We start from the raw sequence: 25,737 nt of genomic DNA, 5'->3' as shown, positions 1-25,737 counted from the left end.
GAGGGGTAAAAAGTATAACTATTGCACTGTGTTGTACAGCTGAAACTAATTCTTAAAAATGTGTATTTCATAATAAAAATAATTTAATTAAAAAAAAGTAAAAAAAAAAAGAATTAACCCCTCGACTTTATCTGTCAAGTATACCTCGATAAAACTGAAAACAAAAGAATTCATGTCACCTCCGCTTCCGCCTCTAAACAGCTTGGAATCCTCCCCTTTTGAGATAGTATAGGTTCACGCATTCATGCATGCATCCAATAAATACTTATTGAGAGCCTACTATGTGCCAAGCATTGTCCTAGGGGTTTTGAGGGGCAAGCAAGAGCTACCAGGAGGTCAGCACAGTCTGGGTGCAGGGTAAAATATTTCCACAACAGTGGGGCTCACAGAGGAAAGCATACGGGTTGGAGTGAAGACTACAACAGTGGGAAGCTTTGAAGGCAGCCTTAGAAGGGAGCGACGGCTTTCTTAAATGGCTTTCTAAATGCCGGAGCCTAAACAAGCCACCCCAGCCCCTCTGGACCTCTGTACTTCCACATTTTGAAATGGGACCCTACCTTGTAGGGCTGTTGTAAGAATCGCAGTAGCTGTGCACAGAGCTTGGCATTAGGTGGGTCGTCAGTAAACAGCCTCAGTAGGCAGCAACGTTATGATTATTTCTGCAGAGGTGGCAAGAGGGCTGCAACACGTGAGGCGGGTGCCGGGTGGTAACGTCTGGATGGAAAAGCCGTTCCTGAGCAGAGGGGCAGCACACGGCCTCTCTCCGCGAGTTTTTCGGTTAACCTGGCTCCAGAGACTTCCCTGATGCCCCTTACTGGACCTCGCCCAAGTCGCCACCGGGACCACCTACTGCAGGTGAGGAGGATGCATCGCGCGACTTCCCTGAAGGTCCTACCGCGGCCATAGCGAAGGCGTGGCGCTCTTAACGCATGCGCAGCCTGCACGCACGCACGCGGCGTGCCCCGTCCCGCCCCCATGGAGGCGGGGCCGTGCGGCTTGGGCTCCGCCCCGGAGAGTCCGGCCCTGCCCAGGGCCCCGCCTCCAAGTTGCCGGGGACCGCCCGGAGCTGGGCGCCGGTGGCGGAACCCGGCTGGGATCTCCTGAGCGCTTTAAGGAGGGGGCGGGCCCGGGGACGCTAGGCCCAGGAGCTGTTGCCGCGGGGACGGGGCGGGGACGCGGCCCGAGGGCGGAAGTGAGAAAGTTGCCGGCGTCCCGAGAAGAGTTGGTGGAGCTGTGCGCGCGGCGCGGCAATGGGGGGCTCGGGCAGCCGCCTGTCCAAGGAGCTGCTGGCCGAGTACCAGGTGCGCGGGACTCTGGGCCCCGGGGAGTTTGCGCGCTGGCCTGAGCTCGGGAGCGGAGTCCTGGAGCCGGCGGGAGGACGGGTCCGCTGACTACCTGTCTTCTGCCTTCCAGGACCTGACGTTCCTGACCAAGCAGGAGATCCTCCTGTAAGTGCCGTCTCGAACCTTTTCTCCGGGATCCTCTTTCTTTCGGGGGCCTCTGTCTTGCAGATGGGCAAACTGAGGCCCTCTCAGAGGGAGGGGCCTGCCCGAAGTCGGCAGCTGAGCCGGAACTGCAGTCCTGCGTCCCGAGCCCTCGGCTGTGCCCGGCTGCGGGCACGCCCTCCCCGCCCGCACGGGGCCCCCAGCTGTGCAACCCCCAGCCAAAGTTGGGCGCTTTTTGACCCTGTGCTCCACTGGCCTCAGCAGACCCGAACTTCCTGCCCCAGTCCGGCGGGGGCTGCTGTGGCTCTCGGCTGACTGCCTCCTGGCAAAGCCAGAGAAGCCTTGGGGAGCCTGGCTCCTTCTCCCAACTTTACCTGAAGAGTACAGTAACCGTTAACGTTTACTGAGCACTTGCTAGGAACGGCGCTGGATTACCCTACATTACCTAATTTAATCCTTCCAAGGGAGGTACAGGGGCAATGAAGCAGGTCCAGAGAGGATTGGTAACTTGCCTAAGACTACACTCCGAGAAAGAGGATTTGAACTGGGGCTGGAACCCCCTTCCTAGCCGTGTACCAGCTTCCCTGGGCTAAAGTAATCCCAGGGGGAAGGAGGTGGGGCTACGGAGGAGATAGATCAGTGTAGCTCCTAAAAAGAGGGAGGCTCTGCTCTTTTCTCCCTGTTCTTCAGGGCCAACTTCTGGCTCCGTCCCCAACCTCTCCATCTCTCAGGGAGCTCTAGGACCAGTGCCCATTCAGCACATGCCTGGCACACAGTAGGCCCCTAGGAAGTACCCATTGCAAGAATGGAGTCCCAGCCTGTACCATCTTGTGACATATTTCCCTTTGGCTTATCAAGCCTGCTGACTCAAGTTCTCTCTGTATGTGGCTTAGCTCCTCACCTGATGTGCAGTGGGCAGCAAGGCAAGGAGTGGGGATGTAATGCACACAGGAGGGTACACCAACAGGTCCCCCTCCTTCTACCAGAGCCCACAGGCGGTTCTGTGAGCTGCTTCCGCACGAGTACCGGAGTACGCAGGAGTCACTGCAGGCACGGGTGTCCTTGGAGCAGATCCTCAGCCTTCCAGAGCTCAAGGTGCCAGCCCCCCTCCCCTCTGCTACTCATCTTGAAGTCATGCAGTCACTGGTCCCCATTCTGGTCTTTTCTCTGTTTAGCCCCAATTTCCTGGGGGGCAAGGGCTTTACCTAAAGCACCTACTGGAATCATCTAGAGTGGTGTTTTTCAAATTGGGCTTCTAAAACATAGTCTTGGAGCTTCAAAGAGGAATTGAGTTACCTTATTCCAGTTTGAGAAACCCTGTTCCAGAGGTTGATTGCCTCTCAATAGGGCTGCTATGAAATTTTCTATGCCTAGTGCCTATAACACAATAAGCATTCAGTTAACCAGCCTATTTTGTTCTCTTTGCTTAGACTGCCTTCCTTCTCTGCCCTCAGGCCAACCTGTGGGTTAATCTCTGACTCCCAGAAGCCGTTCCTGCCCCCTCCCCAGCTGGGTCACTGGTCCTGCACCCCCATGCTGGCCCCAAAGTGCTCGTCATTCTCCCCCACGAGCCTCCTTCCTCCAGTTCCCAGTAAGGTTTGAATGTGTGACTGGGCTGCGTCCTGCGGTGTTCACAGAGGCTCTCTTCCTAGGCCAACCCCTTCAAGGAGCGAATCTGCAAGGTCTTCTCAACCTCCCCAGACAGAGACAGCCTGAGCTTCGAGGACTTCCTGGACCTCCTCAGTGTGTTCAGTGACACAGCAACGCCAGACATCAAGTCCCACTATGCCTTCCGCATCTTCGGTAAGGACTGGAAGGGGCCTGGTAGAACTCATGGTCTCCCCAGTGGTACTGCTTGGGAGCTGGGCTCATTCTGGAACCCTGGAACTCATCCTGACCACATCCTTTTGGGCTTCCTGTGTCTGCTGTCTAGATTTCGATGACGATGGAACCTTGAACAGAGAAGACCTGAGCCGGCTCGTGAACTGCCTCACAGGAGAGGGCGAGGACACCCGGCTCAGTGCTTCAGAGATGAAGCAGCTCATTGACAATGTGAGCATCTGGGCCCAGCAGGGGTGGGCCCCTGAGCGGAGGGAAAGGTTGAGGCTTTGGCCTGACACGCTCCCTTTCCCAGATCCTGGAAGAGTCCGACATTGATAGGGATGGGACCATCAACCTCTCTGAGTTCCAGCACGTCATCTCCCGTTCACCGGACTTTGCCAGGTATAACAGTGGTCCCAAGATGTGGGTGGCATCTGGGTCCGGCACGGTGTTATGGGGATGGTGCTCAGGAAAGCCCCCTGCTTCCTCTAAATGTGTCAGGGTATCTCTTCTCCCAAAGGGAACTGACAGATGTGGGACACAACTCATTCAAAAGGGTCTTAGGGGAGAGGTGGGAACGTTTGTGTTACTCCTAACACTTGTCTTCCAGTAGAAAATCCAACCCACTCTTCTCTTGTTTAGCTCCTTCAAGATTGTCCTGTGACAGGAGCCACAGTGTGTGTCCCAGCACCTTGTCAAAGAACCTTTCCACTGCTGAGCTGTGCCCAAGGTTACGCCTGTGTTGCCAGGGCCGGCCAAGCTGGCCCAGTCGAGCTGGCACTGCGCAGTCTTGTCTAGGTTGGGGGAGGGCCTCCCATGTCAGGGCCTCTCCCCTTCAAACTGCCATTGTCATTTGCTTTGTTTGTGTTTCTACTAATCAATAATAAAGGTGTAGCAGTTTTGACTCTGTGCGTGACCCTAGAAACACTGGTATGAGGAAGGACTGGGCTTCAGGTTCAGGAGACTTCGGCCACACTAGGAATACATGACCACTGGGAGGCACACTGGGCTTCCCCACCCCCTCTTGAGGCAGTGAACATGAAAGGGTAGCCTGGGGGGATGGAACTCCACCTGGATCCTGACTGTAGTGGGGGTCACATGAATTTCTATGTGTGTTCAGATTTATAGAACTGTATACCAAAAGAAAAATTCATTTACTGTATGATCATTTTTAAAAAATTTTACAGAGTTAAACAAAACACCCTGTCCTCTGTGCCCCCACCCCTGAACAGAGTAAGGGGTTGAGGTACAGTGAATGAGTCTGCTGCCCCCACCCCATCTGTGTGTTCAACCCCGCACCTGAAGAACCACACTCCACGGGGAGATGCAGTCGTCCAGGCGAGGCTGGCTCTGGCCCACTGGCCCCTGGAAGGAGGAGGCTCGGAACCCTCTAGAAGTCAGAGAACTAGACCAACCTCAAAAAGCAACAGTCCTTTAAGAGGAAGGGCCACGATTCAATTACAGTTGTTTACATTTTATTACAAAAAATGGCTGTAAAGTGCACCTCATTTAAAAAAAAAATATAAAACCCACATAAATTCAGGGCCCATGAAAATGTTGGGCAGTATCAATATCCTTTAGAGAGTGGAGGCAGGCAAAGTGTGGGGATGAAGGGGGCCTGGCCTCGAAGACAAGGCTAGGGGTGATGTGGGGATAGAAGCAGATGGGTTCTCAGGATGGAGATAGGAAAGCAGGCAACCGTCTCTTCCTAGAATTCAAGGGCAAGGTGTACATCGTCAAAATCTCTCCTGGGCTTATGCTGCCTGCTCTCTCATGTGACTACAGCCTGATACAGGCTGGAAAGGTCCAGAGGTGGCTCGAGCCCAGGGCTTTCTGTGGGCTGCTGTGCCAGCATAGCTCTCCGGTCCCTGAGGTGACAGGATGATGGCCGTAACAACTCGGCCAGCTGGCCAGGCAGGACCCATGGAGCCTGAGCTGGCCTCTGGCTCTGCAGTGAAAAGGGCAGAGGTTGGAAGAGGCCAGCTGGTGAGGGATTACAAACGGTCTCAAACGACCACTTTGGATGATTCCAAATTGTTTTTGTTATTGTTTTTTTTGGGGTGTGACAATGCCTTTAATTCCCGTGGACGAGGTGAATCCAAGCACTGGGGCCAGGCTGCTGTCTGTCTCCCCAAAGTCCCCCCTGAGACTGAGGGCTGGGAACTACAACGGCCACGTACACAGCATTCTATGTCGTCTCACTTCTCACTCTCATTTCACATTTTCAGAAGGCTCAGTTTACGTAAGAAGTACTGTTCTTCCCACCTAGGCAGGCGCCATCTTCAGCCAGGACCTCCGGGGCCATGGCTATCTGGTTTGGAGGGGGCCACGCTGCTTGAAGAGTAGCTGGCCAGCCAGCTCCATGACTCCCAAGGGCTGGCTGGGTACCACGTTGTGTGTCACGAGAAGCAGAAGTCCAGCTGACCCCCTCTGAGTATTCACGGCCCCTGAAGCCAGGGTGGTGTCCTCTAGAAGTCAGGTGTCACACGACCGAGTCCCGAATCTCAGAGCCTAGGCGGACCCGGGGCCGGGGGCACACCGGGGACACCTCAACAAAGCTGTCATGGATGCTGAGTGGCCTCTTCTCTGATTCAGTGAAGACCCGGGGCCCCGGGGAGCTATCCGACAGGGCCTGGTAGCCTCGGTGGTCGAGTGGGGTGCTAGGAGGGCCGACGCCATTGAGTGGCCGGGTCTCAGGTGGCAACGCTACAGGACGGGTTTTGGGGTGCACACTGGCACACTCCCCCTGCTTCAGGAAGTCTTTCATGCCGCCCCGATGCCGGTAGAGGAAGAATAAAATCAGGAGCAGCGTGGCTAACACAAACAGCGTGCACATCACCAGGAACTCAGTCCAATAGGACTTGTCCGTACCCCAGCTGGCCTTGCCATAGGCTGGTGCACTCACCCGCGACGTGTTGATGATGACAGGCCCTTTTCCGCTCCGATCTGCCACCATGTCCTCTACCTTTGGGCAGTAGCTGGCCACTAGCTGCTGGAAGCCCTCCTCTCGTGACCAGCACTGGAACACCCCCAGCTCCTGGTGGCTGCCCACCAGTAGCAGGTCCCCAGTGGGCAGCACCCGGCAGGAGGCCGAGGCATTGATAGGGGCCCCATTGTGCAGCCAGAGCCGGGTCGCCAGGTTGGAGAGGAGGGGGCAGGCCAAGGTGTTCACTGTATTGGGCTGGAACTGGACTTGTTCACACAGCTTCTCGCCTGCAGGCAGAGGAGGCACAGGCACAGGTTACAGGGGGCCTGGCAGCCCCGGCAGCCCCAGATCACCCACCTCCCTCTGGGCTGTGCTCATCATGCCACGATGGCAACTCTGAGGACTTGGAAGACTGTGACTCTCACTTCCCAGGACCCTGCTTGCAGGCTGGAGGGATGAGGATGGGAGGAAAGGCATTTACACCCACCAGTGCCCAAATTCAGGAGCCTTCTAAGCAACTTGGCCCCTGCCTCCCTCCACCCTTTGAGGGACACGTTACCTGTTGGTACAGAAACCCGGGGCTTGGCCGAGAAAGTGCTGCAGAGGACCTTGGCGTTAGCCTCCTCAATGTCCTGGATCCATGGCCTGAGGACCAAAGAGAGTTTGGGATAGGCCAGGAATGCCTTGTGAGCCTGCACTCCCCCACCCACCCCAACCTAGGTGCAACACGGGTCCTCATGCAGCCATCCCCGTAAGGGCTGAGTCAGCATCTCTGTCTACACACTATTTACTTCAAATAAAAGTTACTACAATACTTCCCTGAATTACAAAAGCAGCACGAGCCTTTAGAAAAAGTGTGGAAAGAGAGCTGGGTCTGTACGTATACAGCTGTCTCTTTTAAAGCAATGCACGTGCACTGACTTTAATAGAATACATTAAAGAAGAAAAGTACCCAGAAAACCTGAAATATTCAACCAAGCACAAGGTTGGGCAAAAATCACCCACAATCTACCACCCAGCGATCATCACAGGGAGCATTTTTGGTGTGTCTGACCAGGTGTACAGATGTGTACTCAGATGTGGTTTTTTTGAAATCTGAAACTGGCACCACGTATCCCCCTGTGTGAAGCAAGGACACTACAAGTGGGGCAGACCCCATTTTAATTTAAAAATATGTATTTTGTTTATTTTAAACTATACAGAAGAATCGGGGAGGAAATATATCAAATCCTCACTGTGATTCTCTCTAGGTGGTGGGATTAGGGGTAGTTATATTTTGATTGGGCTTATCTCTATTTTTTAAGTTTTCTGTATAAACCTTTTACAACCCAAACAAGTTATTCTGAAAACTGTTTTCAATGGGTTTGTTAATGGACAGTTGCGTGGACCTTATTTTTTGTTACTTAAACACACACGCTAATCCACATTCCCCTGCAAAGCTGTGACATTTCATACTTTTCCAAATCCTGTCACCGCTTTATAGCTGGGTAAGGCAAACAATTTATCATCTGAACCACAACACTTTTGAGAGTCAGAAGGGGAGCTAATTAATCACTATGCCGACAGTGGACGCAAACGAAGCTACGTAGTGACTCTGCAGTGGGCCCGGAAAAGGTGCTCCGAAGCCAAATGCACGGGGGGGTGGATAAACAAGTGGGAAGGGGCCTCCAGGAGGTCTCACCTGGAGGCTGCCTCAGGGTGGTACAGGCTGATGTGCCTGCAGCTGGAGCCACTCCAAGCGCAGTAGGGGTCCCGGGCAAGGAGGCAGTCCCCGCAGCTCCGGTACAGGCTGCAGTTGGCCACAGGCACCTGGACTACACCCGAGTAGGAGGCAGCATACAGCAGTCCCTGCACAGACACAGAGATGAGAGGCAGGCCCGGGTAGCCAGGGCCACCCACGGCCACACCTGGCTCACGTGCCCACCACAGCCACTCCCCGAGGGCCTCCTCTCATGCATCTGGGCACCCCATTTTCCGATAGCTCAGGCCACAGGCCTGGATCTTCCCATCCCACTGGGGCAAGTGGGGGAAAGCTGGGTGGGGACTGCTTTTCGATCAGAGGGCACTCCAAGCACGCGGTACGGCCCCTTCCGCCTGGTCTCACCCTGTCAGCGTCTAGGAGGAGGTTCTGCACGGCCTGTCCTGGTAAGAAGATCTGCAGCTCCTCAATGATGTGCACCCTGGGGCCCATGACCACTGCTTTGTGTAGCCGGCCATCACCTGGAGCGAGGGCAGTACTCAGGCCCTGAGTGGAACCCACTGCCCACGACCCCACAGCCATGCCGTCTGGACGGGGAGCCTGGCCTGCTGCAGCCACTCACCGGTGCCCAGGAAGAGGACGTCATAGGTGTGGTGCAGGCCAGATACGCGGTGCACGGTCACCCGCTGGTAGCGGGCCTGCGGCTGCAGCAGCAGCAGGCGGCTTCGGACCTGCCCGTCCATCAGGAAGTGGTCCTTGAGAAAGTTCAGCACACGGTCGGGAAGCTGCAGGGACGAGCTGATCTTCTTCTCCCGGGCGCTGTTGGTGATGCACTGAAGGAGAAGGTGGCAGCATGAGGAAAGCGACACTCAGGGCAGGATGGGGGCCCACGGACCCTGCCCTGGCTGCCTCCCCAGGGCACGGCAGGGGTGCTGGCCCGCCCTCAGAAGCCGTGGCACATCGCCTGCAGGTCTGCAGAGCCAAGGCGCTCATCTGGAGGCCATCGGGCAAAGCTCAGGGTGTGGGGCACGCAAGGGCCCCAGCTGGCAGGTTGCCCTGCTGTGCCTCCTCCCTGCCCCTCCCCCAGGCCCTGAGCAGCAGGACCAACTTCCTGCTCGGTTAGCACCCTTTCGCTGACCAGGTTTGCCTGCAGTTTGTTCCCACACTACCTTGAGCTTCTTGATTCTCCTACCCGAGGGTGTTCTCTGTAAGAGCCCTGGAGTGACCTTCAGCCAATGAGGCACAGGGGTTGGTGACAAACACTCTAACGGGGCAATGCTGACATGTGCTCCACACAGCCTCTCAGGGCCCCAGGGAACTGAGCCCCAGGTGCCCACAGCAGTAAGGGCTCATAGGCACACCCTTTCTGGCTTCGCTCCCTCCTTCTCACTTTCCTATTTCCTCATGCTGCCTCCTGGGATCTCCTCCCCTATAAACTGCTGGTACCCATATCCTGTCTCAAGCCTGCTTGGGGAGGGGCCCTTTAGGCTGGAAGAAAAGAAGAAAGAACTATTTCTCTCAGGGCCTGGTCCTTTATCACTCAATAACTCCATAAGCAGCTCACAGCTGAGGGGAAGGCACGAGTGAACAGACAATTACAGAAGCACGCAGTGAGTGCCCTGATAAGGACACACCTGCCCACCCCGAAAGGTTTGTAAGCATCGCGACATTCACGGTCACATCTAACCCAGTAGGACAAGCAGGCCTGGGCTTCTGTTCCCACTTTCAAGGTGAGAAAACAGACTTGGAGAAGCCAAGTGATCCGAGCCTGGGGTGGGGCCCCATCTTCCCGGCACCCCACCCTGGTGCAGGGAGAAATCCTCACCGCGCCGGGCCGGGGCGTGGGTACCGGGTAGGTCACGGTGTACCACTGCTGCGTCTCACGGTTCACCTCCTTGTAGAGGCCGTTGAAAGCCCTCTGCACATCCGTCATGGTGAAGACACAGATGGCAGAGCCCTCGGTGGTCCCCCCGTGCCTATAAAAGAAATGGCTGGATTAATCCAGGAGCCCCAGAGCTGAAGATTAGGCCAGTTGGACCCAAAGGTTGGCTTTTGGGCCCCAGTGCCTGCCCCGCCTCACCCCCCCCCCACCATTCCCAGCTATGTCCCAGAAGCTGTACCACTGGGATGTGAAGACCCCGTAGAAAAGGGTGTCCTGCCAGTCCTGGGGGCTGGGGCTCAGCGTGAAGACATCCTGCAGCATGTTGAATGGGAAGCCATCGTCAGGCCGGGAGCACAGCAGCTGGGCCTTCAGGAAGGACGTCCAGCGCTGCTGCAGGATTCGCTCGCCACCCTTGTCACCCTGTGGGAGGGAGACAGAGGCTGGGCTTAGGCACTTAGGTGGGGGGCTTGGTGCTCCTTGCTGTCCCCTCCCCAGCAGTAGCTGGGACAGACACTAGGGAGGGCAGGCAAGCCAAAGACAGGCCTGAGTTCCATGTAAAATCAAGAAGAGTTGGAGGCAGCGTTTAGGCCCCATCACCAGGCTAAGCAAATGACAGCGATTTCCTCACTGTGGAATCCCACACAAAAGGACAAAGGGGAGTCTGTCTCCAAATATGGAAAGAGGTCATGACTTCCTGTTGTACTGCACTGCAGTACAACTCTTGCTAGTAAGTGGTTTTTTTAATAATATAAATACATATATATAAAGAAATCATTAGCAAAGAAGCCTCCAAAATGTTAACAGTGGTCACTTCTTGCGGTGGGGCGGTAGGAATATAACACTAACAGGCAACGTTGAGTTGCTGCCTATCCCATGCCGAAAAGCTTTCCATGGATTAATTTAATCCACGTGGAAACTCTGATGTCGGCTTCGACAGACCAGGAAGCTGAGAAGGCAAGGGACCTGCTCAAGGTCAGACGACCAGAGAAGGCCACAGAAGCGGGACCTCCTGGCATTTCCAGATCATGTACCTGTGTTGCTTTCTAGAACCTTCTGGGGCTCACCTTGCAGACACGGGCAATGCGGGACACGATGGTGTTCTCAAAGAACTCAAACTCCTGGCCAGTCTCTCTGAAGAAGAAGTAGATCTTGTCGTCGTCCCCTTCCGGGCTGCCCAGGCTCTCGGGAATGTAGGCCGACGCTACAAACGCAGGGTCTGTGGGGGCCGGCAGGGAGCTCAGAGTCAGCCCAGGAAGACCAGATAGGCGAAATTCTGTTCTCAGGCCCAGCCGGGGCAGGAGGGAGTGCCCCCTCCCTAAGGCTCCAGGGCGTGCCCACTGGTGGCCGGTGACAGGACTTCACCTTGTAGCCAGTTGAGGGAGCTCTCGGTCTTGGTAGGCCGGAGGCTTTGGCTCCGGGAGATGGCCGGGTCATTCCCCTGGAAGTTGCTGACTGTTCCAGTGTAGAGCTCGCCATCTGCCAAGAGAACATTCCCATGGGAACGGCCCCTTGGCACGGCCTCCCTTCCCTGCTCAGGGCCTAGAGTGACCCCAGCCCTGCCCACCTCGCTTGGGGTGCACAGAGGAAGGAGTGGGAACTAGGAGAAGCCAAACCCAAGGGCAGCGCAGGGTCACTCTGCACTGAGAACCACCATGGCAGGGTCCCACCAGCTCAGGCCTGGGGCCCTCCTGCCCCCTGCCCTGGGAGCCTCAATGAACCCACCCTGCCCCCAACACTCACCAACCACCAGGGCCGTGGACTTGAAATTGGGGTCAAAGGGACAACGACCCTTGCCATCTTCCAGGAGGACATTCCCCGTCTCATCCTGTGCCAGCGTGAAGTTCTCCACGTTCTGCAGGGTAGCAGACAGAAAGGCTCAGGAACACGCCAGCGGAAGGAAGGGGACGCTAGATAGAGAAGGCAACTCTAGGGGGGTACGGGAAGAGGTCACACAGCCCGTCCTCCCCATCCCAGCACCCAGGACAGTGCCGGCACTGTCTGGCAGTGACCCCTGCGGTGGGCACTAGTGACCCCAGTTGGGAGAGGGGAGACGAGGTTTAGAAAGATGTGAGCCAGAAAGGGGCAGCAATATAATCCAAACCAAGGTATGTCCGGCTCCAGGCCAGCGCTCCAACCCACAGCCTCAAAACGCCACCCTCTGCTAAGGTGTGCGTAAGGTAGAAACGCAAGGGTGTGAGGAATTGGAGAAGGGGTGAGGAATCTACAGGGTGTCGCCGTGACTTGGCCGGGATCTTAGTGCCTGGACGATCACACGCACCCCTCCTTCAGGGCTGGGGCTAGGGAACAGCTAGCTCCCTGTGGCAGAAAAGGGGCAGTTCCCAGGCTAGCCGCCGGCGAGCCAGTGGAGGAGGGACACTCACGATGTAGGTGCACAGGGGGCTGAAGGCCCCAGTGCCGCAGGTGAACAGGTGGCTGCTGTTGAGTGGCAGGAGGATCTTTATGTAGTTTTGACAATCACGCTGGGGAAGGAGGGAGGAAGCTGTCAGGCCCAATCCAGCCACCAGGGGGTACCACCACATCCTCCCCCCAGACTCACTGGAGAATCTGGGAACAGGAGCCTCCCAGGACCCAGTAGACCAAGGGCCACAAGCGAGTGCATGTGTGCTTGACGGGGACCTTGGAGCTCAGCCAGCTGTGTGGTTGGTAGACTTTTCTTCAGTGTGGGGTGAGGCACAAAAATCCCCCATCTTGGGCTGTCCTGGCCCCTGAGGGTCCTCTTCAGGACCTCAGTAGAAACCACTGGTCCATCCCAACCCACAGCCCAGAGCAGGAGGAGACACTCAGCCCTGACCCCTGGGCCCCAGACTCACGGACAGCCTCCACAAGCATCTACGAGCATCTCCAGCCCAGCTTCTGATAGCTGCCCAAACCCTTCCCTGCCGCCATTTCTCCATCAGGAAATCCTGGCAGCCCCATCTTCAAAGTACATCGGGAATGTGACCATTTCTTACTCCCTTTATTGGTAACACCCTGGTCTGGGTCCCCATCACCTCATGCCCCTCCACAGGTCTCCTTCCCTCTGTCCATGGTGGCCAGAGTGACCCTCTCAGAATTTGGCATATCTTTTGTTTTTGTTTTCGTTTTTTAGCTGAGCCGTCCTGCCACCTGTTTGCAGCTCAGCGGTAGCTCAGCTCGGGCCGGGAATCAAACCAGCGACAGTGTTGCTCAGAGCTCGCACTCTTGAGCAAGCTCTTAACCAACTGAGCCACTCAGTTGACCCTCTTAAAACATTCTGAGGGCCTTCAGAACGACCCTCTTAAAACACACGGCCGACCATGCAATTCCTCTGACCAGACCTCCAATGGTTCCCTAAACACTCCACTCAGAATAAAGTCCACAGTCCTGCTCCTTCTCCCCGTGCCCAGTGGACAAGTCCCTCACCTCCTCCTTGTCTTGGCCCAGGCGTCTCTTTTCCTAATGAAGTGTAACCTGACCACCTTTTAAACGGACTGATTTTTGCCTATGGTTCTTTCTTCTTTGTCACAATTATATCTCCAGTGTCTAAAAGTACCTGGGCATACAGCAAGTGCTTAATAAATGGTTGCTGAATAAAAGCAGTCAGGGGCAGTCAGGACTTGAACCTGTGTCCTGACCCCAAGTCCGGTGTTCTTTTCCTTCACCTTGGCAGTCCCCTGCTGCACTCAGCACCAGGAGGCCTCTGGGAATGGTGGGGAGTCCTCCAGGAGAACTCCGGACTGGATCAGAACCCCCCCACACCATTGGTGTGGCCCAAACCAAAGCAGGATCTGTCAGACCTGCCACATCAGGTGCCATCTGCAGGTATCGATATCCCCATTTTACAGGTGGGGACACCAAGGCTCACCAGTCTACTTGTCCAAGGTCACAGAGATAATGAGTAGATTCAAACCCAGGTCTGGCCATCCCAGAAGCTTGTGCCCTGTCCACCGCTGCTGGCTGCATCTGCTCCCACTCCAGCCTCCATCCTGAGTCCAGGTCCACCACCCTCCAACCCGCCTGCAGCCCAGGTCACCTTCAGGTGCTAATTCACCTGTGGGTCCTTGCCCTTGAAGCTGCACTGTTGTTTCCTCTCGGCATCTGCGCTCCACAGCAGCTGGGGGATGAGAGCGGGCAGGTAAGTACGCGTGTAGGAATGGGAGGTACGCCTTCCGGCTCCGCTCCCCTCTCTGTTTGCACCCTCCTTGGACCCAGAAGGTCCGTTGTCCTGCTCATCTTCCCCTCTGCCATCCTCTGCCCAGCCTAGCCAGCCCCGGGCATCATCTCTCACCTCCTGGTACCCTCCTCCTGGTAGGAAGCTGACACTGCTGTTGAGTGCGAAGAGGGCCTCTCGGGCACCCACGTACAGGGTCTTGCCGTCCCTGCTCAGCAGAAGGGCCGTGTAGTTGGAGATGTTTTCAGCTTGGAATCTGAAGAATGGCCGCTTTTCAGAATCTGGGGAGAGGAAGGTGGACATTACCCAGAGGTCACCCTTCTCATGAAAACCCTCTTCTATGGACCTCTAGAATGGACCAATCAGAATGAAGGTGGGTCAGCAAGGCAGAGTGGGTGGCAAGGGGCTGGGGACAAGGGGATCAGGCTTAAAGGGAGCAGCGTTCCCAGACTCACAAACATTATGCAAGAAACCAATGCACAAAGGTGAATGGGGAGGGGGGGAGGCGGAAACATGAATTACAGCACCATTCACATTAACGAAAAATTAAAACAACCTAAATGTCCAGCCACAGGAGGCTGGGTGAAAATGATCCTAATACTTTGTTTGATGGAACACGAACAGCTGGTAAAAGTGATATTGTATTAGAAGGCCCAGAAAAACAAGCAAACCAGGTTATATAAAAAGGCATGGTCAAACTACGAAGCGAACTAAAATAGAAAGCGATGGGTTTCGAGCACACAACAGCATGTAAGAAAGGAAAGGACCTGTAACACTCCCCTTTGAGTGGCATATAGTCCACAGAGAACTTCTAAGCACGGCACAGCCCTCAGTGAACACGATTTACATCGGAACAGAAATGCAGACACTGGTCTTCAACTCTTAGCACCACCTCACAGCTACACATAGAAGACTTACGGTTATTAAACAGGATGTTCATGTTATCAGCCTTGATCTCAGAAACTTGAACGTACAATAGACAGACACCGTGACCCTGGGGCAAGGGCAGTTAGGATAATGAAGTGTCTATATCGTCCTCTAAGAGCAAAGAGTGCCGCAAGAGACTGTCAACGGTTAAGGGGACAAGAAACTGAGGTTAGGGCATATTATTTTAAGTTGCCAAGGTAACTAACTATAGTGGCAGAAAAAATGTTTGGAGAAGGTGGGGAAGTGTGATGTAAGTGATGGAAAGCCTTATTTTTCTCAGCAGCAAATCCGTATGTCACGTAAGGCCAGAAAAAGGGATATAAGCATTTCACTTAAATATACAGAGGGAACCACTGTATGACAAGAAGCCTAGGTCGTTAAAAGTTGTCCCTTTAATCAGGTCTGGGGCTAGGGAAGATCGAGGAAGTTTGTTGCTTGTCCCAATAAATCATCCTATACTTAAAAAAAAAAATTATGTGCACGTATCCTTGATACAAATTTTAAATGCCTTTCATTGTTATAGAATATGTAATTACAAGATACTAATTATTTACCACGAAGTGAAACTGAAGTTATAAAATAGTATGTATAGTTAGATTGTATTTTTTTGTGGGGAAAAATAGAAACATAGAAAAAAAATCCAGAAGGATGAATCACAAAATGCTGACAAGTGGGAGCCCTGGTAGGATTACAGGGAATTTTTTTTTTCTTTTCACTTGTTATCATTTTTGGATTCTACAGGTTATACTTGTGTAATACGGAAGAAATAAATTAAAGAGGAGAAGAAGAAAACAGAAATAAACACATACACACATCTATCCACCAGGGTACTGTGTGTGCTCTAAGTGACTAATGGATTTGGAGAGAAATTATTTTAAAAATTCTAAGCAGCTGATAGGAAAAGAAAAACAAGCAACAAGCAGCCACCCTGCCCAACCTCAGGCATCTCCTAACTGACCAGTGGATTATGACCATACAAACAAATGCAGTTTCACGAAGCAGAGGAAGCCAACGTACCACATGCCAACAAAGCCGTTGTGAACATGGCTTTGTGTGTGTTTACACGATGAGTGGTTTTACATACCCCCAGCCTGGTTCCACAAGGGTGAGGAAACATAAAGAAAAGAAGGTAGTGAAATATAAACACTAAAATCGAGAGCAGAGGGAAAAGAAAAACAAATCTGAAGAAAACACGGAAACCAGAAAAGGACAGATTTCCAGAAGCAGCAGGTCATAAGTCGCCACACAGCTACTAGAGATGGGCTGCTGAGCCTCCCAGCAGTTGAAGAGAAAAGAGAAATGAAGTTATCTTATCCTCACTTCCAAGAGGAGGAACACATACCAGTGACAAGCCTCCCTCCTAGAACTGGGCTGCACTGGGAATTCACAGCGGGCGAGACTCCTGCCTAATGTCTAGAGTCTGAACTCTGCTGCTGCTGCTGAAACGATATAGGGCAGCTGTGGTCGGAGAAGTTAAGGCCTCTCTGAACTAGGAAGTCCAGTATCATACCAGACTCTAGGTCTTTTGTCTCAAATTCCCGATTCCTCACCAATTCCCATGGGCCCTCTACACACTGGGAGGCTCAAGGAAATTTCCCAGCACTAACCTCCCACTCTTTCCAACCAGAAAACTTTCCAACACACCGGGCCCCAATTATGTTGCTTGTGTTTTGTGCCAATGAGCTGATGAGCCTTCCGGAAGCAGCAGCCTGACCTTTCTATGCTCTCTTCCTGGGAAGAACCACCACCCTAAGGAGACCCCTCCTGTCGGCCACTGCAGGTCCACTCCGGGAAAATGGGTTCTAGATACTAACTGCGTGCATGCCCACAACATCAGGTCCCTAGCAGGTAGGGACTGTTGTTATCCCCACTTTACAAATGAAGCAATCAAAGCTCAGAGAGCTCAAGCAACTTACACAAAGCCACACAGCAAAATAGAGACTAGCGGTGGGAGGCCGGCTCCGGAGGTCTCTTCCTGGAGCCCATGGTCTGCAAACTGCAGGATGTGACAAAAAAATCACCCAGAAGATCTCAACTCCAGACCCTGCCTGCTTGATTCTGGGGCCGGGGAGAGGGTCTGAGCATGTGTAATTTTACAAGCTCCCAGGTGATTCTGGGGTGAATGGTCCAAGGACTATACTTTGAGAAATACCCTCTCGGTCCTTTGTAGGGCAGTGTAGACATCCTCTCAGGTAGCTTTCGCTTTCTCACGTGTATCATGGAGCGCGTGAAAAAACATAAAACTCACAGCAGTCTCACGAGAAGTCAGGGAGGCTATGGCAAATGGTTACTGCGGTCCCACCTTATCTTTTGCACCCCTCCAGTTTTCTGAAAAGCAAGGGCTGGCTCAAATTTGCCAATGCTTATCTGCCTGGGCAGAAGGCTGCTCTTGGAATCTGTCCAGATATAAAAACATCAAAGGTCAGAGATAAAAACTGAAGTCCAGGTGACGGCTCGGCCCCACTCAGGCCTGGACGGGGGTGGAAACCTGCCATGGGTGACGCACACAGAGTATGACCCAGCTGGAGGGGCAGCCAGGGTACCAGCTACCCATCCCCAGCCCAGCCCAGCTGTCCACACAAGCCAGCTGCTTAGGAGCCTCCACACCTCCTCCAGTCATTTTGGGACTACAGTCAAGTCACATCGGAGCACAGGGACAGAAATGCCACAGAGAACTGAGCGTGGGGCCCCTCACCCCACACCTTCCCATCCTGGGGATGTTCCTCCTGTGTCTCCTTGCCCTGGTCCGCTCAGACTCAAAGCTGTGGTGTCCTGAAGGCCTCAGCCCCCACGATCCCTCCTGCACTGTGCACTTCACAGGGGCTCTTCAGTGGGGCTGGCTTTCCAACAGGGAGTCTCAACGTGAGCGATTAGGAGTGCAGACTCTCGAGGCTGAGAGACCTGGGTTCAAACCCTGCCTCTGTCACTGACTAGCCCTTTGCTACCAGGGCAAGCCACTTAACTTCTTGGAACCTCACTTTCCTTATCTGTACAGTGGGGATAATAGCACCTTGCTTCACAGGGTTGTTATGAGAAGAAATGAGATTATGTATGTAAATAATAATATACATAATAAGCCACGTTTACCGAGAGCTTACTGAAAACAACTGCACACGTTATCCCAGGGTTGGCATGGTGTCTGGCACACGTTCAACACTCGAGTGGATCAAAAACAAAAGCCCAAAGCCCTGCAGGAAAATCCAGCCCAGCGAGAGCACAGCTGGGAGGAGCCGAGCTTCCTCGTCCTCACGGTGAAAATGCTCATGCCAGGCAGCTCTAACCTTGGCCTGCACCTGGTCACACAAAGGTCTCAGGGCCCGTCAGAGACATCGGCTCAGGAACAGAATGCTGTCACAGGCCCATGTTTTGTGTGTGAGCTGGTCCCTGCTTGGCGGTTCCCTGAGTGGTGTCACCTGAGCGCCAAATGTCTGGGGTCACCTACAGTCCCAACACAGGCATCTGTGCAGGCCCTGCCTGAGCTTGTGCATGCACGTGTGTGTGTGTGTGTGTGTGTGTGTGTGTGTGTGTGTGTGTACGCTCGCAGGTACGCGCGTGCCCCACCACAGGGCTTGTCCATGCTTGTGTGCTCGCTCCAGGGTGCTGTTTGTGCAGAGGTGACGGGGAGGGGGTGTTTGCGCCCTCGGCTCCATGAGTGCTGGCACACCTCTGGGTTGGTCTTAACTTCTAAGCTGCTGTCTGTGTGGTGGAGGGTGCCAACCCCCATATTCTCTACCAGTGGGTTAGTCCAGTATGGAGAGAGCCGGGCTGCCTGAGGCTGTGGCCAGTTTTCCCAGGTGGGATGAAACCTTTCCATCCACCCTCGGCAGGCCTGAGCAGGTGGCTTGTCCAGGGCTCCAAGGAAGCCAAATAGGGGCTAGCGACAGGCTTCTCCAAAAGGTCGTGTGGGGCTGGGCATGTCAGAGCCATGTGCAGGGCCCCACTCCCCACCCCAGGGCTTTTGCTATCAGCAGGAAGTGATGCGGGAACAACTCAGACCCCAGCCTCACCTAGAGTTTCTCTTTCCCTGTGACTCAGCCGGAAGCTTGGAGCTCTCAGGGTTCAGACTGGAATAAGGCTCAGCAATCTCTGTCCCCACCCCCGACAGTCCCCACCCCTGCCAGCCAGCGAGCTGTGGCAGGGCAGGGCCGTGACTCAGAGCCTACCCCACCTTTCTCTCCACGGGCGGCTCTGCGCACCACAGCTGACCTGGCCCTACCATCCGGCTCCCCACAGGCCCCAACAGGATGAGGCCACAAAACACCAGTAGAGTCAGGAGCCAGTACGGTGCCCCCAGCAGCAGTGGCAGCCTGTTACCCTGCAGCTGGAACCACAAAGTCCAGAGAGGGTCTGGGCCTGGAACAGTCCCTGAGAGCCTCCCAGAGGCTCAGTAGGAGCACCTTTTCCCAGGAAATCACATGGGACCCTTGGACCCACTTGTGTCAGCAGGAGAGCTGACTCAATGGCTAACTAGGGCAGCCAGCAACCTGGACACACGTCCTCCCTCCACACCGCTCAAGCGCCAGGCAGGACAGCCTGATAGGCCAGAAGTGGCAGGCCACACTCTGTCATCACCAACGCAGGACAGAGTTCTCAACAAGGAAGGTTCACTCTGGGCGGAGAAGAAGGGCTGTGTGCCCCAAAGTCCTCCGCGTGGAGCCAGGTAGCCAAGAAAGAACCATGTAGGCAAAGGAGCCTGGCTTCAAAGCATCCAGCGCTCCTGGACAGCACACAAGGTGGCCTGCTGTGGCACCGAGCGGGCAGGCCAAGAGCTCCTGCCAGTGTCACCAGGTGGCCTCCAGCCCCGCACAGTCTGCCTGTGCCCATCTGGCCAGAAGAGCCCTAACCCAGGACCTGTCACAAGCTGCCGTCACCTTGGAGCCTGACCTCTACCTGCCCCACCCAGGACCAACGTCAGGGCCTCCAGGCCCTGCTCCACGCTGGCTGTTCCCTACTGACCTCTCTCTCCTGAGACCTCTGCCCTCGGCCCACCTTCCTTTTCTCACAGATGTCTCCCCTTTTCCTAAGGAAATTGGGGCCATCAGACATACATACCCTCAACTTCCCCCTGTTTTCCCATCTCCTCAGAGAGTCCAGTGTCACTAATCTCTGCCTCACAGAAAGCAGTTTTTTTCTTTAGTATTTATCCTAGAAATGAGGGTACCTCCCTCCTCCTCTTTCTCAGCCAAAATCCTGAAGAGAAGAGCCGCCCAGGGCCATCTCCATGCCTTACTCACCTCCCACTCACTCCTCGACTGGAAGTCAGGCCTCAACCAGCCCTACGCTTGCCAGGGCCCAGGCATCGTCTCACTGCCAGACCCCAGATGCCCCGGGGCACGGCCTCCTCACGGAGGCATGTGGCCTTGTGAAGGTCCCCTGTCCTCCAGGTGTCTGCCACACGGGCCTCAAGGGCCACTTCACATCTCCCTCACACTCCTTCTGGGCCTCCACCCTCCAAGAGCTAAGGATGTACTAGACCACGTACTAAGCACTTTAAAGGATCAGTGCCTACAATCTTGATGGGTGCTGTGACGCAGGCATCACGACGTGCATTTTTTCAGATGAGAGGACCGATGCACAAGTGAGGCACCCTGGCGTGGTTACCCATCTGGGAAGAGTGCTGGAGCTGGGGCTTGAACCTGGGCTGCTTGTATCTGTGTGATATCCAACCTTCTCCGGGGCTCGCTCTTGAATGTTCTTGTTCCCTAGAGCCTGAACTTGGCCCTTGGGTCCCACAGCCGACAGCCCCTGTTTCCCCCAAAACGAGAATATCCGATCCATAATCAAATCCTGCCAATTTTTCCTCCTCCGTATGTTCCAGGTTTATTGCCCTCACTATCCCCGCTACCACGGCATGAACCAGGCCACCACCCTCCCACCTGGGCCACTGCAACAGTCTCCATCCCAACTGGCCTGCCGCCTACCTAGCTACGCTGCAGCCAGAGGACTACTCTGTGGGAACTGTCACTGTCCTGTGTAAAACCCTTAATTGCGTGCTTATGTCCAAGCCCCTAACTCACCAGCCACATCCCCCTCTCCCGTTTCAACTGAAGGACACCAAACTGCAACTCAAGGTCCTATTTCTCCTCTTGCGTCTTTGCTCAGGCAGTTCCCCTGACCCAGAAGGCCCTTCCTTTTGACTAACTCCTACTTATCCTCTGAGACTCAGCTCTGTTTCACCTCCTCCAGGAGGCCTTCCTGGATCCCCATACGGGGCGAGAGCCGCTTCTCAGGGCACCCATTGTTTCCTGTTCACACCTCTTTGATGCACTGGCCACTGTTTGATGATGACGGGCTTTCTGTCTCCTTCACCAGGCTGAGAGCGCCTTGAGGGTGTGTCTTACTCATATCTGTATAGTCATGTGTCATCTGGTCAGGGAAGTTCCAAAGAGTTGTTCAATAAACAGTTGTTGATTGAAAGAATGACTGACAGAGCCCTTAGTCCCAGTTCAGGGTACTTTGGTCCAAGGAGGGGCCCGTGATTCAAAGGGGACAGCCTGGCCCTGAAGTCTGATACTGCACTGTTCCTCCTCTGCCCCCTCCCCAAAGCATGGAATGCCCAGGGTGCATACAGAGGAGTGACAGCTGAAAGTGCTGAGGTGACACAGGAGAGAGGCCACAGGGACCAGGAAAGGCAGTCATAAGACCCATGTGTGAGTCTTGACTTTTATCACTGACCAGCTGTGCAACCCTGGACAAGGCACCTACCGACTCTGAGAGGGAGCCCTCACAGGGTTGCTGGCATGACAAGTAAAGGCAGCACGTGGCTGTGCCCAGCCCTGCTCCCAGGTCACGGGGTCACCAACAATCAGGACTGGCCATACCCACCCCACCCCACTCCTCTACTGCCGTCCTTCCTCCCAAACTTTACTCTGAGTAAACACCCAGCATCCTGGTCACCTCAGAAGCCCATCATGCTGGAGGGGGCGGGTGCAGGGGACGGTCAAGGGCTGGGGACAGAGTGCAGCCACCTGGAGGCAGGTGCCCTCTGAGGAGATGGCTGCTGCTTAGCCCCAGACACTTGCTGCTCAAAGAAATGGAGGCCCAGCCTTGACAGATCTTCAGAAGGGCTAAAAACCTGGATTTTTACATAAAATTTCCGGAGTTTTAAATATCGGTGACTGATTGAGATGTTTCTAAAACACTCGGAGGCCAAACAAAACATATCTCCTAGCTGGCTCTGGCCCGCTACCCCCAGGAAGCAAACTGCTGCCTGCGACATTTGTCCCCAGTCGCCCGGGCACCACGTTGCTGGCTAAGGCTGCTGGGTTGGCCCTATTTCCAACCATGGCAGTGTCATTAGGGCCCCAGCTGGATACTTGTCCCGTCCAGGGAGTGACCTCAACAAACTTCTTTACCAGATGGAAATACATCACCTATCAATTATTCAAGGGCCGGGCTGGGTAATTTCGCTGTTTTTGTACATTTCACAGGTGACGCGGGAGGCAGCTGTTGTGATGGAAAGAATGTGGTTCTTACACTGGAGAGCCTGTGGCTCAAGGCTTGGCCTCCCAACCTGTCTAGCTATGTGACCCTGACAACGTGAGTTGGCTTCTCTGAGCCTCGGTTCCCTCATCTGTGCGAGACGGAACAAGACCACCTGCAAGACCACCTCCACACCCAAGGGCAGTGGCTGGCGTACAGTGGGGGCTCCCTCCTCGGAGGTTTCTTCCCTTTTCCCGTTAGCGCCTCTCTGAGGGTGGGCAAGGGAAAGTCAAAAAAGAGGCAACGAGTCGGTTCATTTAACCCCTTTTTAGGAATTATGATAAAATGAGAGGTTTCTGTGTACTGTCCCCACTGAAACCCCCTCCCCACAGGCCTCCCAGCTCTCTGAATCCCACTATGCTATCAGGATGGGCTTCTCAGGGGACGCATGAGTTGAGTGCCGGCCAGAGAGGTCCCATGGAGAAGAGGTCAGCCCATAGGTTTGGGAGGCAGAGTGACATGACTTGGACAGAATACGTCCCCTTGCTGAACCTCAGCTTCCGATCTATAAAATGGGGCTAATTCCACCTACTATGCAGGCGGAAACAAGAAAACCAAAGCGGGGTGCTCCCCGGCAGCTCTATACCTGTTATCCACCTTCTGCCTTGTCCAAGGCACTGAATGCTGGAACACAAATATGAGGACACCACCTGTGTCACCTGAGGGCTGGAGGGCTGGCTCCTGCCTTGCAGTGGAGATGGTCACATAGGAATGGTGGCTAAAGCGTGGCCAGGGAGACGGCACCGGGCTGGGAGCAGAGGAAAGGCTGGTGGCCTTGGGAATGGCAGGAGATGGAATGGGGACATTACGAGACCTTGGGGATCTGTCCTAAGACAGCTATCTCTGTGTAAGCCACTCTCCATCCTGTACACAGAGGAGCCCTGCCAGGGCAGGAGGTCAGAATGCAAGGTGGGGGGCGGGCGGGAGGGCTGGCTGGGGAAGCCGCAGGAGCTGCTGAGGGCAGGCCAGCTTGGACCATTAGAGTTTCATGTTTTATGTGCTCCTCTCCACCCTGGTCCTCCAGGGAGGGCCACATCAGAGGCCTATCCACTAATCCTGAGCACCCATGGGGGTGGGAGGGGGCCACAGGCCCCAAGCAGGGGATATATAGGAAGGAGTGATGGACATCGTCACCGGAATCCAGCCAGTTCTCCAGGCCCCATGCCATCCTCTGTCTCTCTAGTCTGGGGGATGGACGAGCAGGTGTATCCAGAGCAGCCCGAAAAGTTGTGCAAGCCTAGAGTTTTGCTGGGTTGGCACACAGGCATTTCAACACCCAGCTGAATGTGGGTTATGCAGAGGGCAGAGTGGAGCCAGCAAGAGGGGCAGGGAGGAGGAAGGTTCTTGGGGCAAAGGAGGACTTTGAAAGAGCTGAACCAGGAGCACTTGAAGAGTGGGCTACGTGAAGCAGGACCCTCCAATCATCTCTGTCTTCTCCCCCCAGGGTGTGGGTGGGGTCTGCACCACTTCCTTCCCTGGCCTGGCGGTCTGAGCACCCAACAGAGGGCCTGTCTACAGCTAGCACGCAGACGGCGTCTACCAAATGGATGCAAATAACCTCACCAGGCTAGGCGGGCAGGAAATTTCTACCTCGGAGAGCAGCCGCCGTTACCTTTTACTGGGGACGCTGCACGTGCCAGGCGGAGTGCCAGGCACTTTACATCCATCATGTCACGTCACCCTCTCAGAAACCCGGGAGATGGGTCCTGCTATGGTTCCTAGTCCTGTCAGGCCCGGAGGAGGCGGGGTGTGCAGCTAGGGGGAAGGGCAGCTGCTGGCTTTCACAGGCTGGGCTGTTAGCATCCACAGTTACAGCTCTGTCCTGAGGGGCCATGCAGATACCAGCCCATGGGTCAGAGCTGAAGACGCTTATGTTGAGCTCAGGCCCCATCATGGAGGGAGACCAGTACCTGTCCAGGGAAAGACTCTGAATGCGGCCTGTACCGGGGGCTTCTCAGAGCAGCTATGACCCTGGCTGCTCACTCCAGGGTCAACGGACAAGCAGCTGATTTGTGCCTGAGCTCTGGGCTCAATGGGGTTTTGCTGATGGTAGCGATGTGCTTTGGAGACACTGTGTCCATAGCGTCCCAGCCAGTCACATTCAAGGCAGGGGCAAATTAATAACTCCTTTTAATTGCCCAAATAAGGGAACCCAATAAGACTTTCATGGGCCGCAGGAGCAGGGTTTTGTGTCGTCCTACGTGGCCAGGGCGGGAGGCGCTGGGCCTCGTAGCTCACACACCCAGGCCGTCATTCCCACAGAGCATCTCTCCCGCTCCCTGCCACTGCAGGCCCCTTGGTCCTGGAACCCCAGGGCGCACGGCCTCCAATGCAACAGAACCACAATGCCACCCGCTTCTTTGAAATGTTCCTTTCACAGAGACAACTCACTTCCTCTTAAGGCTTCAGCTTGATCACCTGACCCTGGAGCCCCCAGTCTCCCTCTTCCTCCAGGCCGCTGGGTGATAACCACAAATGGGAAGCCCGCTCCTGGTGGCCCCAGGAATCTGATGGACAGTGATGAGGGTTCCACAGGAAGGATGTTCCACTTTCAGGGGTGTGTTTCAAACCACAGACACAGCCCACTGTCTTGAGGCACCCAGGCCCTTGGGGGGTTTGGGAGGGAATCCAGTAGGAGAGGTCAGGTGGCAGGAAAGGGGGATGTGGTCTCTAGTTCTGTGCCTCTCTCCCTGTTCTGTGAGGGAGGGGCCCTGGGGCCTCACTCCTAGTGTTCTTCCATGGTCACCACGGGCCTGCCCAGGATGGGCACGCGGCCAGGAACATCTAACGAGCCCCCAGGGATGAGGCAGGAAGCCGCCTCAGGCCACGCTCGGAGGGTGAGCATGTTCAGTCACCAGGGCATTCCACTCTAGGGCGCCCAGCCTGATAGGAGGACCTGCACGTAGACAGCAGGGGGGCAGCGGGTATCAAAGGCCAGGAGGAGGCCCAGTGAGGGCGGCACTCTGAACTGTGGTGCAGCTCAGTAAAGCGTGAGTACGTGCTCACACGTTCCGGTGCTGGGGTGCTGCGAAACCATGCCAGGGCTTTGGTGGCACTACCCAGGTCCCCTCTGGGTAGACCTAGCCTCAAGAACACAGCGGAGGGTCTTTTTCTCTTGGATCTACAGCTTAGAGAGCAGAGCATGGACTGTATTTCCACCCCTCAGCTGGGCGCCTTCGTGCAGTGCACAAAACGTGTGCCATCTTTGGGGGTCCTCACAGGTGAACCCAAGGGTCTCAGTCCTCTGGGGGTTAGAATTTTAACATACGAATTTGGGAGGGACACAGACATGCAGATCATAGCACCAAGTGACCTGTGCAAGGGGCGCTGGTGTGTGACAGACGCCTGTACTATGGCCTGGTAATGGTCAAGAACTTGTGCAAGTGGGCCAGGTCCAGGAGCTAT

The 25,737-nt window shown here is 54.9% G+C and overlaps 3 protein-coding genes across 10 annotated transcripts in view; 1 reads left to right on the top strand and 2 right to left on the bottom strand.

Moving 5' to 3' along the window:
- GDPGP1 (GDP-D-glucose phosphorylase 1) overlaps positions 1-910 on the bottom strand; it is a 12,820-nt gene extending 11,910 nt beyond the window's left edge. Inside the window, exon 1 of the mRNA XM_019640209.1 lies at positions 558-910. The gene's annotated coding sequence lies outside the window, so the exon portion shown is untranslated. The remainder of the gene's footprint in view (positions 1-557) is intronic.
- Positions 911-1,054: 144 nt separating this feature from the next.
- Positions 1,055-4,175, top strand: CIB1 (calcium and integrin binding 1). The gene is made up of 7 exons (XM_019640037.1): positions 1,055-1,301; positions 1,414-1,448; positions 2,432-2,540; positions 3,098-3,248; positions 3,379-3,497; positions 3,580-3,668; positions 3,909-4,175. Exons 1-7 carry the CDS (start codon positions 1,251-1,253, stop codon positions 3,928-3,930), a joined length of 576 nt encoding a protein of 191 aa, XP_019495582.1. The 5' UTR covers positions 1,055-1,250; the 3' UTR covers positions 3,931-4,175.
- Positions 4,176-5,323: 1,148 nt separating this feature from the next.
- SEMA4B (semaphorin 4B) overlaps positions 5,324-25,737 on the bottom strand; it is a 47,579-nt gene continuing 27,165 nt past the window's right edge. For all 8 annotated transcript variants that reach the window (XM_019640011.1, XM_019640013.1, XM_019640014.1 and 5 more), the window contains 13 exons: positions 14,041-14,204; positions 13,804-13,866; positions 12,155-12,253; positions 11,514-11,625; positions 11,136-11,249; positions 10,838-10,989; positions 10,012-10,193; positions 9,717-9,867; positions 8,514-8,724; positions 8,297-8,412; positions 7,874-8,040; positions 6,752-6,837; positions 5,324-6,479 (listed from right to left, as the gene is read on the bottom strand). In XM_019640011.1, coding sequence (XP_019495556.1) covers positions 5,749-6,479; positions 6,752-6,837; positions 7,874-8,040; positions 8,297-8,412; positions 8,514-8,724; positions 9,717-9,867; positions 10,012-10,193; positions 10,838-10,989; positions 11,136-11,249; positions 11,514-11,625; positions 12,155-12,253; positions 13,804-13,866; positions 14,041-14,204 — 2,348 coding nt within the window. In that variant the 3' untranslated portion in view covers positions 5,324-5,748. The remainder of the gene's footprint in view (positions 6,480-6,751; positions 6,838-7,873; positions 8,041-8,296; positions 8,413-8,513; positions 8,725-9,716; positions 9,868-10,011; positions 10,194-10,837; positions 10,990-11,135; positions 11,250-11,513; positions 11,626-12,154; positions 12,254-13,803; positions 13,867-14,040; positions 14,205-25,737) is intronic.

Source organism: Hipposideros armiger, unplaced genomic scaffold (genome assembly GCF_001890085.2).
Source record: "Hipposideros armiger isolate ML-2016 unplaced genomic scaffold, ASM189008v1 scaffold_48, whole genome shotgun sequence".
Classification (NCBI taxonomy): domain Eukaryota; kingdom Metazoa; phylum Chordata; class Mammalia; order Chiroptera; family Hipposideridae; genus Hipposideros; species Hipposideros armiger.
The sequence above is the reverse complement of the archived record's forward strand: the minus strand, read 5'-3'. Positions and strand labels throughout refer to the sequence as shown.